A 12,301-nucleotide genomic window follows, 5' to 3' on the forward strand; every position below is an offset into this window, starting at 1 on the left:
CCCTCTCCGTGCCCTCCACCCTCCCTCTCACATGCTGCCTCCGCTCCCCCGAACTTTGAATTCTTTATAACTTATTTGTGATGCTTTCTGTTTCCTCCTGATTTCTGGACATCGCCCTTCTTGTTTATCTGTCATTCCTCCATCTTTTTATTTTACTTTGCCATTAAAAAACCAAACTCCCTATGCTTTCAACCCCCCCTCCTCCCCTCTGTCCCTCCCCGCCCTCCCCGTGTCTGCTGCCCATCTGCCGCGATGTCTGACCATGGCTGTACTGTGGGGCTGCTTCAAATAATGTCTCTCATCTTGTCCGAATTGTTTGCAGAGGAGCAAAGCACGGTCACCTGGGAGTTACCTAGCAGTATGTAGTTTGCACTCAGTTGTATCCTATTAAATCCGTGTTAAGAAACGATTAACCTTCCTTAACCCTTTACTTTTCTCCCTCCCCATCTGGAGCACAATGCTGCACCGGCGCAGCTGCTGTCTCTTCCCCCTGTGCTGCAGTTCCCTCCACCCCCAGCTGCACGCCGCACGCTGATAGCAGGGGTTTTTGTTTGGTTTGCTTATTTATTTGGTTTGTATGCCTTGTTGCGCAGGGATTTAGGAGGTGAAAACTATCGGCTTGCTAATGAAGAGGCAATTAGTAAGTCTCTGAAGGGTTACGGTTATAGTCTCACGAGGCTTGTGTGCACCCCGTTAATGTAAGAAGAGGATTTTTGGGGAGAGTGTGCTTTGCCTTGCTAAGAGTCACTTCCCATTAGGGTCAGCAGCAGCCTCTGGCCTTGGAATAAGCACAGAATTGGGTCCAAGGAATAAGCACAGAATTGGGTCCAAAGAGAAACATCCATTTTTTTTATAGATTTGGCTGGCTTGTTGTTGAGAAATCTGTCTTCTTCCTGGCAGTTCCTAAAAGGATTTAGGAAATGCTGATAAGTGTTTTTGGTGGGAAGTATTTTCATATTTTTGCCCCCCATCAGTCAATTTGTGAATCTGTCTGCCACGTTATGGTCCTCCTTTGTCATTAACTTTCACCTCCTGGCCCGATGGTAAGCAGGGAGGACAGATGTGAAGCCCCAAAGTGTGACTGGGAGGAGAGCGGTGTGGCACAGCACAGCGTCACCTCGCTGCCCAAACTGGCACCCCCGGGCACACCGCGATGCCGCAGGCTGTGCTGTGTCCCCTCTGGGTCTGCAGCACACTTTGCAGCCCTAACACCTCACTTTGCACAAGGGAAACACCAAGGTTTGGGTGGAGCAGCTGAAAATGGAGCTCAGGCTCAGTCCCTTTGCATTCAAGGAGAGCTGTGACAGCACGGCAGGGAGAGCGGCTCGTCCTGCCCGAAATGCCAGCCAGGGCTGCAGAGCGACCAGCTCCACGTTGTGCAAATATCAAGGGGCAGCAGAGATTGGAAACCCAGGCTAAGCAAACAAAATAGCAGGGATGGTAAAAATAACGCGAGGCTCTCTGGAAAGGTTACGGAAAGCAAAGTAAATGTTGTGCTGGAAGTGGCCCTTGAGGCACGTGTTGGGCTGAGGACTCAAGGCTGAGGCATGAGGAGATAAAGGACATCCTGAGCTCCCTCCCCTCCAGGCTGCACCTCTGTGCTCCCAGGGCTTTCCTCTGCCAGGAGCTCTGATGCAGTGATGTACCCCAGGAAGCCTCCAGAGGATGGGCAAAGCCCTGCCTCCACCTCGGAGCAGTCTGCAAAGCAGCTGGAGCCCAGCAGAGTGAAACAAGATGGATTTTTCCCGTTTTCTGAGCTCTATAGCTGGTGGCTGGGCAGTAGGGAGGTGAAAATAGCTGCCCTGCAGTCCGCTTGTCTTGGTTTCTGCAGAACATCTCTGTAAGGTTTTGAACCTGGAGGGAAGGGAGCAGAGTCTGGAGCTGCCTTCAGAGGCAGTGGCCAGCAGTGCCCATGGAAGGCTGGAGAGCTGCACAGCGTCCTAAAGTTTGGCTCTCAGGCCATGGATGACTTGAAAACTGCCACAACAAGCCTCAGTAGGCATTTCTGGAGATGTCCTGGTGGAGTTGCAGGGAGCAACGTGATCCAAGCTTGACCCAGCTGCAAAGGCTTTGAGGAGCAGTGGTGGGACAAGGGGGGAGGTTCAGCAGTTTGATGGAAATCACCCCCAAGTGCAGGGAGACAGACACAGTTATTAGGTGGCTTGCCCTGCACCTTGCCCGTTTGTTTATTTCTGATTTTCCTCCCTTTCCATGTGGTGCCCACAAACGCTTTCATGCTTCCCTCTTTGGAGTTGCTTTGGGATGCTCCCAGGCCCCGAAGCAGCTTTGGGTGAAACCGGTCTTGGAGAGCTCCCTTTGTCAGATGCTTGGCTGCCGTGCTGCCGTGCCCCTGCTGCCTCCTGCTGCCTCCCGTGGCGCCGTGCTTGGTGTGCCGTGCTGCGTCCTGCTCCGCCGTGGTACCTGTGGGTTGGCACAACGCTGAAAGCAAAGCCCATTTCAGCAAGCAGAGCTCACGTTTACTCCTCAAACCTAGCACTAAGTCTGCCATTCCACAAGTCCTTCTGCCCGTTCCAGCCGTAGCCGGTTAACCATTTCTCTCCTGCCCCTCCTTGACCCCGTCTTTCACCCTAAAACCCCCTCCCATGGGAGCCGAGCGGTCGAGCAGGGTGCCTGCAGCGCCTGCCCTCTCACCCCGCTCCCTGTGCCCCTGTCCCTCGCAGCCCATCCCGGACACGAGCCCCATGAAGCGCTCCATATCCACGCTGACCCCGCAGCGCCCGCACGCCATGCACCTCTACGAGTACTCCCTGGAGCGCATGCCGACCGACCAGGTGCACCACCACCACCACCACCGCTGCCACCGGCGGAAAGAGAAGAAGCAGAAGTCCTTGGACAGGTCCCCGCACCAGCTGGCCGATGGGGAAGCCGGTACGAGCTTTGCTTTTAGCAGGGATTTGTCCTCCTCCTCCCTTCGGGGTGGGCGCTTGGTGCGATTTGGGGTCCCATCCCCGTGGAAGGAGCGCGTTGGTGACCCCCGACCAACGTTCTCCTTCCAGTGGCCCAGCATGGTGAGTCTTCTTCCAAGGACAAGAAGCATGAGCGCGGCCGGTCCCAGGAGAGGAAGCAGCACTCCTCCTCCTCCTCCGAAAAGCAGCGCTTCTACTCCTGCGACCGCTACGGCAGCCGGGACCGCTCCCAGCCCAAATCTGCCGATCAGAGCAGGCCCACCTCGCCCAACGGGGGGCACGAGCAAGGCCCGCACAGACAGGTGAGGGGGCACGGGCTGCGAGGAGAGCCCTGGGGGCTGCCAGGGACCCGCACACCTCTTCTGGGGTTTGTTTAAGATAAAGGAGATGGGCAGTGGGAGGTAAAGCCTTCGAGGTAGGATGGGTTGGGCTGGAAGGAACCCTTAGAGGTCACCCAGTCCTAGCCCCTGCCATGGCCAGAGACATCTTTCACCAGGCCAGGCTGCTCAAGGGACTTTGGACACTTCTAATGATGCACACACAGCTTCTCTGTGCACCTCGTTCCAGTGTCTTAACACCCTTGCTGTGAAAAACTTCCCTTTATCCCCAACCAAAACCTAGCCTCTTTCAGCTCAAAGCCAGTGTCCCCTGTCCTGTCACGACAGTCCCTGCTGCAGAGATCCTGCTTGCTGCTTCAGGTGCAGGACGGGGATGGAAACACGGCTTGATGGCTTTTTACCAGCCACCCACGGAGTGACCCAGTGCCTCTCCAGAGCCCCCGCTCAGTGATTCCCTTGCTAACAGGTTCAGTGCAGCGACCTGCAAGGCCCGAGCCTTGTCTGGGCTTGCTGGTGGAAAATAATATCCGGGAGCCCAGGCAGGCTGGAAGCATGGTGAGGGATGCTCCGTTGGGCAGCCAAGCTGGCCCGCTCCCCCAGCACCTGCCCAGTGCCACAAGCACTTGGTGACTGTAGGATAAATCCTTACCACGGCCGTGCGAGCGCAGGGGCTGCAGGCAGCCAAACCCCTGATTTCAGCTGGGTTTGCTCATGTCAGTGGTGTCAGCGGTGTCAGGCTCCAGCTGCTGATGTGAGGGCCTCAGAGCTGTCCTGTAGCGTGCTGTATTGTGGAACAGGTACATTTATTTATCTATTTTTATTTCTTGAGAAGAAGTCCTGTTCCCCTGGTGACAGATCAATCTGCAAAGCTCAGGAGGGGCTCTCTTACATGCTTGGTTTACCAGAATTTTAAATAGCATGTATGATTTTAATTTATATATTTTTTTTTTTGGTAAGTATTTTATTTTGAGCCTCAGACCTCTGGAAAGATTTGGGCTTCCTCCCTCGGACAGTTTAGGTCACCAGGTGGTGGTGAGCATCTCCCTCACCTCCACCACCATGGGGAAAGCTTGGCTGGGACCATGGGGCTGTAGCAGAAAGGGCAAAGGGATTTTTAAAATGTGCTTCCAGAGTTTTTCATGCCCTGCCCAGGCAGAAGGTGGACAGAAATGCCAAACAAGGGCTGCTCCTCTCACTCAGGGCACTTTTTTTCCTCGTTGTAGCTTAGCTCATGCCCATGCACCACCGTTAATAATGCAGGCAGCCGCTGGTCTCTTCTACCACTCAGATAGTACAGGTGTAATATTAACAAGAAGAAGGTGAACACATTTTTTCAGGATTTTTCTTTAGGGAGCTCTCTTGTTAAAGCCAAAGCCTATCCAAAAATCTTTTTGTTGCTGTTTCTTCAGGAAGCATTTAATCAAATTGCATTTTATTCCTAAAACTATGAAAAAAAAAAAAGTCAGGCCCCAAATCCTCCTCCTACTTTGTCCAATTTTGAGCACAGAAATGATCCCAGCATCAGCACTCCCATCCATCAGGTGAAGAGTCAAGCAAAAAACTGCCCCAAAGCAGAGAGTGCAATTTTGCAAAATTGTGTTTGCCAAAAAAATAAAAAAATAAAAAACAACAGCAGGTTTTTGAGCTGCCCGTGGCGTTGCTGAGGTAAGGGGCATGTCGGGACTGTGTGTGCTGTGGGTGCCTTCCCCCCGGGCAGTGTCCCCTGCTGTTGGAGCCGTCTGCCCGTTTGCGTCCTACCGATGCTCTGATCGTTTCTGTCCCTACCTGCTCCTCGCAGACCCTTAGTTCTCCAGCTCTTCACATCTCTTGTTTGATTATTTCTCGAGAACCTCCTTCCCCTGACTGTGCGTGTCTAAACTCTCTCTTTTTTTGCTTCTCTTTCCTCTTGTGACTTGTCTCTCCCCCCTGTCGCTTCTCCTTCTGTTTTACACCTGCCTGCCTTTGTGTTCGTCCGGCGTTTCCCTTTTTTTTATTTTTTTCATTTGCTCTGTTCCAATTTTTATCTAGGGCAGTGGTTCGGTTAACGGGAGCCCCTTGCTGTCGACATCTGGTGCTAGTACCCCCTGCCGGGGTCGGAGGCAGCTCCCGCAGACCCCCCTGACCCCACGCCCCAGCATCACTTACAAGACCGCCAACTCCTCGCCCGTCCACTTCACCACCTCCCCGGGCGGCCTGCCCCCTTTCTCCCCGGGACGCCTGAGCCGCGGTCTGTCCGAGCACAACGCGCTGCTGCGGGGGGACCAGCAGCCGCCCCCGGCCGCGGTGGCCCGCATCGGCTCCGACCCCTACCTGGGCCACCGCGACGCCGCCGACAGCCCCTGCGGCGCGGCGCCCGAGGACACGCTCACCTTCGAGGAGGCGGTGGCCACCAACTCGGGGCGTTCCTCCAGGACTTCTTACGTCTCCTCCTTGACCTCCCAGTCTCACCAAGCCCGCCGGGTGCCCAACGGCTACCACTACACGCTGGGGCTCAACACGGGCCCCGGCACCGGCGCCCGGGGACGGAGCTACTACCACGAAGCCGACGAGGACGACTGGTGCTAGCGGCACGGCGAAGCCCTCGGAGGCGTGCAAAGTCGATGAGTTTTATCATCTGGAAGGCTGTGCGCTCAGACACGCGGTGCCTGGGGGCAGCCCCCGCCGCCAGAACTGCTCTGCCCCGCTCCGAGACCTCCGGAGACACTTGTGCAGCCTCTCTCCTGCCCTTTTTTGTTTTCTTATTTTTTTTCTATTTTCCTTTCTTTTTTTTTTTTTTTTTTTCCCCACTAAAATATACCAAGGAAGAAGGCTCCCTCCTGGGGGGCAGTGCATCTCTCCCCCCTTCTCGCCCACCTCCCTGCTGCCTTCAAAGATGTGCACCAGATGCCAAACCCGCGAGGCACGCGAGGAGCCACGACGGCGGACGAGCAGGCCGTCCATCCTTTTCGGGCTTGGCACCGTTTTGGTTGGGCTATTTCTTTATTTTTTTATTTTATTTTTCTCCCCGCCCCAGTCAGGGTGGGAGTCGGGGTTGCAAAAAATGGACACCGGCGAACAAAGCTTGACCCCGCGTTTTATCTCGTTCACCGCCGAGAGGGAAGAGATCTACCTAAGGAACTGGGAGAGGAGGAAAAAAAAAACAACCCGCAGATCGGAACAAAGGACGGTCCGTTGGGACTTGATGTTCAGCCGCAGCGCCCCTTCCCAGCCGAGCCAGGAACTCGCTGCTTTGCCCCCGCCGCTGCGTGGCCCCCTCACGCTCATCGCCACTTCGGGTCCTTCCCACCCAGCCACCAGAAAGCCACCCGAGAGCCCCTTCGTCAGGACTGCTTCCTTGCTGCTGAGACTTTTCTTCCCGTCCCTCTCTCCTGTCGACTGCAACACGCCCTCACTGTTTTGTCTTGTTTACAATATAAGCTTGATTTAGCAAAAAAAAAAAAAAAAAAAAAAAAGAAAAAAGAAAAAAAAAGAAAACCTGAAAAACAGGAAAAAAAAAAAAAAGGAAAAAGTGTAGGGGTGAGAAGAAGAAATGTTATTGGTTTTATATCAAGCTATTAGATAGAACTTTAACTTTTCATTGTGTGCATTTTTGTAAATTGTACAGTAAAAAAAAAACAAAAAAGAAAAAGAAAGAAAAAAATTACTCTTTATGTAGAGAATCAGTCCAATTGTCATTCCAGGTCCCACCGTTTCTACCGAATGCTCCAGTTGTTCACTACTAAGTGCCTAACCTTTGAAATCTTTCACAGCGACGATGCAAACCTCTCGCTTCGGACCTGGGGGAGCGCGGGGGGCAGGGGCAGCGCCCGGAGGAGCCGCTCGGCTCGGCTGCCCCCACACAGGGCTGGAAGCTGACAGTGGGGAAGGCAAACACACTTTGGGGTTGGTTTGGGTTTTGTTGGCCTTTTTTTTTAATTTTTATTTATTATAATTTAATTGTTGGGAGCGGGAGGGGTGTAAGTGCAGCAGAAGCAGCTGGCCTTTGCTCGTTGACTGGTGTCCTGGTGGGAGAGGCGCAGGGGTGGCGGCGCAGCGTTTGCAGCGGTGCTCCTGCAGGAGGAGAAGCATCTTTCGCACTGCATGTCTAGTCGTAGTCGGGCTGCGAGAGCTGCGGCCGTGTCCCGTGGTGCGTCGTTTGTGTTGGGGGCAGATGGAGAGAGTCTTGTTTTTATTGCCTGTTCAAAAGAGAAAACAAAAAACAAAATGAAAAAGCAAAACCTCTAACTCTGATTCTCAGGGATGAGATTTCTGTGTTCTTGCAATGACTTTTGTGTTGGACGATTTCTTTATTTTGTTGCACGTGTGGATTTCTGCACTTTGAGCCTGGGGAAGAGGCAAAGATGACGTGCCGGCAGGGAGGAAGCGCCAAAAGCAAAGCCTGGGCAGGACACGGTGTCCGTGGCTTTGATGAACTTCTGTAGGGCTAATTTGGGGCACAGGGAGGCCAGAAGACGCATGGTACGCTGGCAGAAAGTTAGAGGAGGAGGGGTGGGAGGTGCTGGTACAGCACTTTGCCCAAAACAGTGATAGGAAAGAGGAAAGGATTGGACGGATGCATTCTGTGGGAGGCTCTGCCAAGCCCCAGAACTGTGAAACTTCTCAAGGCAAAGCGATCGCTTAAACCAGGGGGAGACCCCGGTGGGCCCTGGTGATAGGTTTGGCCAAGAGGGGGGTTTCAGGGAATGCTACCAAAATGCTCAGGAGGTCGCTGATGCTCTCGGCAAAGTCCTCCGGCCTCCCGCGGGGAGCAGTCTGCTGTAGGGTGGTTCTTCACATCTCCTGTAGCTTTTCTGTTGCGTTTTCGTTGCGTGTTTTTTGTTCCGTTACTAAATGATAATCTCTGGCCGATCTCATCCCTGGATTCTGCTAAAGGATAACTCCTGTCTCTATCTCTGTCTCTGTATTTATGTGCACTTTGAATAAAGGAAGTGCGGTAGCCAGAGGTCCGCTATGGGTAATGGCTGTAATTTGCAATCGGAGGGCTATGCAACAAGATGACACGTACGGAAACACATCCACACCACTGACAGTCAGAAAGACCTTCATCCATTCTGTAGCTTTATCTGCTGGATCTTCCTGTTTCAGGCTTCAGCATGATTGTGACCAAATGTTTTATACATTTTCCTTATATGAAGGCACAAACACTTTATTTGAAATTTTAAAGGAAACATTACTATTTCACTCCAAGGAGGGAGAGGGAAAACGCAATCTCTCTGACAGTGCATGCAAACATTGTACCCACACCGGAAAGCGAAAGAGATGTCTTTCTGTACCCAACAATTTTGCCTTTTCTCCCCTCTGCCTTGCCCCTTCCCCCGTCGTTTTAGACCTCAGACCCCCCAGCCCCTCACTAATCCCCCCCTGGAAGCGCACAGCCCAGCGATGGCGTGGGATCCCTTCAGTCCTCATGCAGAACACGAAGAAGAAGCTCCAGTTGTCCAATCCTCCACCCGCCTCGTAGGCGTTGCTTCAAACGCTGACGGTGACAGTCAAGCCTGACCACGGTTGTTCATATAACCCTTTTTCCTCTATTTTTACAGCCTCTCTGCTGTCTCTTAAATGCATACATCATATTTCCAAGAATCCTCATAGTGAGTTGCCAAACTTGAATTGCACCGATCAGTTTTTCTGCATCCAGAACCAGTCTCGTAGTGGCTGTACTTTGAATAAGTAATGTTTGCATGTAAAATATATACATATATACATATATATAAAAAGTATGTGCATGGAAAATGTTTATCTTCGTACTTTTTTGATACAATGTATTCATCAGTTGTTAATTTTTAATTATATTTGATATAAATTGGGGGTTTGTTGCAAAACTTTATATTTAAAAAAACAGTGTTAAAAATTACAAAAGTTCCAACCATGCAACACAACTGGAACTTTGCCCAAAAAAAAAAAAGGAAAAAAAGAGAAAAAAAAGGTTCTGTGATTGCCTAGTTTGCTGCCTGAGTAATATTTATCAGCCAAACTTTGAATTCTGCAGTTGTTTCTACAATTACATTTTGTATGAAGCAAAGTCCTTGAATTAAAATAAAAACTTAGCAAAAAACCTTACAAATTCAAAGACGGTGTGTGCAGTGTGCCTGGTGACCGGGAGCCCGCCATCCTGAGCGCAGCTTCCGACCGAAGCTTGCCTTTGCCACCACCTCCAGTGGCAGCCTGTGAAATCCGGAGTGAAAGCGGATTCGGTGCCGAATTGGGATGCCGTGAGCAATTGGCCGTGCCTGTGGGTGTTGCCCTGCAGATGCTCGGTTTGAGTAGGGAGCCGCTGGCAAATTTGCCTTTGCAGAGTGGATCCAGTGTGGAGGTTACGACTCCTGGAGTCCAACAGGCAGCAAAATCGCATCATTTAATTGAGGGTTTCCAAAAAAAAAAAAAAAAAAAAAGCAACTAGCAGTGATTGATTAGCAGGAGGATGTTAACAGAGGGATGTTTCTCTTGTTGAGGTGCACAAATGCTGGCAAGGTGACTCCCTTTGGCATTAACCCTTACTAAACCTTTCCCTTTCCCAGCAAGGATTTTTGGTGCTACCTTGGATAGGCAGGGGCAAGGAATCAGCAGCACGTGGGGCTGCTGGGTGTCTAACGTACTGCAGCACCTGGTAAAAAATAGGTAATAAGAGTAATAACAATTTTCTTGCTGAGAGGACCTTGAAGTTCCTGCTACTGAGGCTTGCACTGAGAGGAAGGCAAACTCCAGGGCTGGTGGCACATGAGGAAGGAACATTTCTTCTGGTCTCTGGATAACCTTCTAATTTCTTACCCGGGATGAGCACTGTGTGAATCTCCCTCACCAGGGTCTGCTGCCGTGACACTTCTGACAACTCCAGGAACACGCCAGTATTGGAAAAAAAAATAATTACTAGCAGTTGGGGAGCACAGGAAGAAGAAAGAGCATTGCATTTTTGCATTTTTCGGTGTTTTTCAGAGCCCTAGGTCTAGTTTAGGATTCACTCTTCTCTCTGGTTACATCTTTGCTGTGATGAGACCACTCGAGGTCCCACCCGACATTCATGGGCCACGTGTACAGCAAGGACACGGTCTTTTCCCTCTCAATCAACAGGTCAGGCTGTAGCATGGGAAAAATGGTTTTGCTTGAGGTCCCACAGCAAGTTACTGACAACGTTTGGAGCAGAGGAACTTCTCTTTGCTGTTACCCTGGGCTGTGCGGGGTCTGGGTTCCTTTGGAGCTGGGAAAAGCAGAGCACAGGGGTGAAGTGTAGGATTCTTTTTTTATTATTTTTTTTTAATTTTTTTTTTTGAGTCACCCCAAACAGGAGAAATGGAGATTTCTGGGGTCAACGCCCCGCAGCCTTCGGGGAGCTGGAAGCTGCCTGGGGTCAGCAGCAACCTCTGCCCTCCAGATGCACATCACACAGGATTTCCAACACCAGTTTACAATCCTGTGTGCATCTCCAAATCTTGAAAACCTGTCGGGGGCTTTTAATTTGTTTTTAATCATCTTTACCATGTACAAGCCTCATTCCCTCAGCCCACGAGAGCCTGGCAGCAGCACACCCCACTGCCGCTCCGGGCACTGCTGGTGCTGGGACGAGGGGCTGGGGAGGCAGGGACCCTGCCCTCCCTGCAGCATCTCCCGTGGCTGAGGCATGGGAGGGAGCTGGAACAAATGGTTTGGAGTCCATCAGGACTCTGCTAAGTGGCCCTGTGTTTGTTCTGGTGGGAAGCAACAGGCCTTGGACTGTATTTTCACTCTGGTGAACTCCTTGCAGGCCGCTGGGGCTCAGAACCAGCGTAACGCCCTTGATAACGCCCTTGATGTGCACTTGTGAGCAGGTTTGTGTGGGGTCTGTCCCCAGAGGCCACCTTGCTGCTGTGTCAGCCCCCGGTAGCCGTTTCTAGCCCTGCAGACAGAATCCGGGCTGCGGAGCAGCATTTCCCAATCCCCACACCTCGCTTTGCCATTAGGGGGTAGCATTTTCAGGCCTTTTCCGCTTTCTAGGGAACAGAAGAGGAAAAAGGCTGATTCACGGCCCCTCACTGCTCGGAGAGGTCGGTCCCTGAGATGTTTGCCTGAGGATGCAGCAAGCTGCGGGTGAGAGCTGCACACAGCTGGGCCCAGGGCTCTCCTGGCCTCTTGTGAGCAGGAGAGCCCCGTGCCACCCATCCGAGTCCCTGGTCCAGCCCCGTGAGCACTGGGTGCCAAAGACCCCAAGGTGACAAATTGCCCGTCCCAGCTGCTCGCTCGGATTCATCCCTCTCAAACAGCCCCAGGTCCTGGTGTTTTTGGAGCTGTGGGAAGTACGATACAGAAGTGCCTGATGGTCATAACAACCCTTTGCTTAATGCTTTCCCTCAGCACGTCCCCAAATATTTTGCAAAAGAGGCTGGTTTAGCATCTTCATTCGGTTAAGAAAGGAAACTGAGGCACCTTCAGGAGACCGAGTTGCCCAGGGTCGCCAGCAAGCGAGTGCAGAATGAGGACAAAGGCTCCTGCACAGGTTCCTGCCTCCTTCACCTCTCAGTGTTTAAAATCCCCGGATCTCGTGTGGGTTTTGTGCATCCACAGGCTCCCAGTGGGGTGCTCCTGAGGTGACACTGGGAATTTGGCATCTCACTAACAGGCATTTTGGTTAACTGGAGGCGATTCAAAGAAGCAATAAGAACAATGAAGAAGGTCCGGGACTGATCTGTGGCGATGGCTGCCAGGAGCTCTGTGCTGCCGTGGAGGAGGGGGCTCCGATAACACCGTGAGGATATTTGGGGGAAGCTCTGAGGCGAGGGAGCAGCACTCCTGAGGCTGTTTGGGACAGGAGGCCAGAACAAAACATCTCCTGAGCCAATGGATGGGAACAGCAGGACAGAGCTCCCGTACCTGTAGAGGACACACTGACAAATGCTGATGGAGCAGAGCTGTGATAAGGCCAAGAAAAACATATCACTGACTGTACCTTGTTCATTTTGTTCTTGTCTCCACTTTCTGTGATTGCTCTGAAACAGAATATCCCAGCACTGGCTTTGTCTACATCTGGTTTTATTATTTCTCTCTTACTGGCAGCCTCCTCCATAC

The 12,301-nt window shown here is 52.0% G+C and overlaps 1 protein-coding gene across 2 annotated transcripts in view; it reads left to right on the forward strand.

Moving 5' to 3' along the window:
- CACNA1B (calcium voltage-gated channel subunit alpha1 B) overlaps nt 1-9,335 on the forward strand; it is a 299,175-nt gene extending 289,840 nt beyond the window's left edge. For both annotated transcript variants that reach the window (XM_068656842.1, XM_068656844.1), the window contains 4 exons: nt 323-358; nt 2,682-2,889; nt 3,018-3,229; nt 5,294-9,335. In XM_068656842.1, coding sequence (XP_068512943.1) covers nt 323-358; nt 2,682-2,889; nt 3,018-3,229; nt 5,294-5,830 — 993 coding nt within the window. In that variant the 3' untranslated portion in view covers nt 5,831-9,335. The remainder of the gene's footprint in view (nt 1-322; nt 359-2,681; nt 2,890-3,017; nt 3,230-5,293) is intronic.
- Nucleotides 9,336-12,301: the final 2,966 nt, after the last annotated feature.

The sequence above is a fragment of the Anas acuta genome, chromosome 20, assembly GCF_963932015.1.
Source record: "Anas acuta chromosome 20, bAnaAcu1.1, whole genome shotgun sequence".
Taxonomy (NCBI): Eukaryota; Metazoa; Chordata; class Aves; order Anseriformes; family Anatidae; genus Anas; species Anas acuta.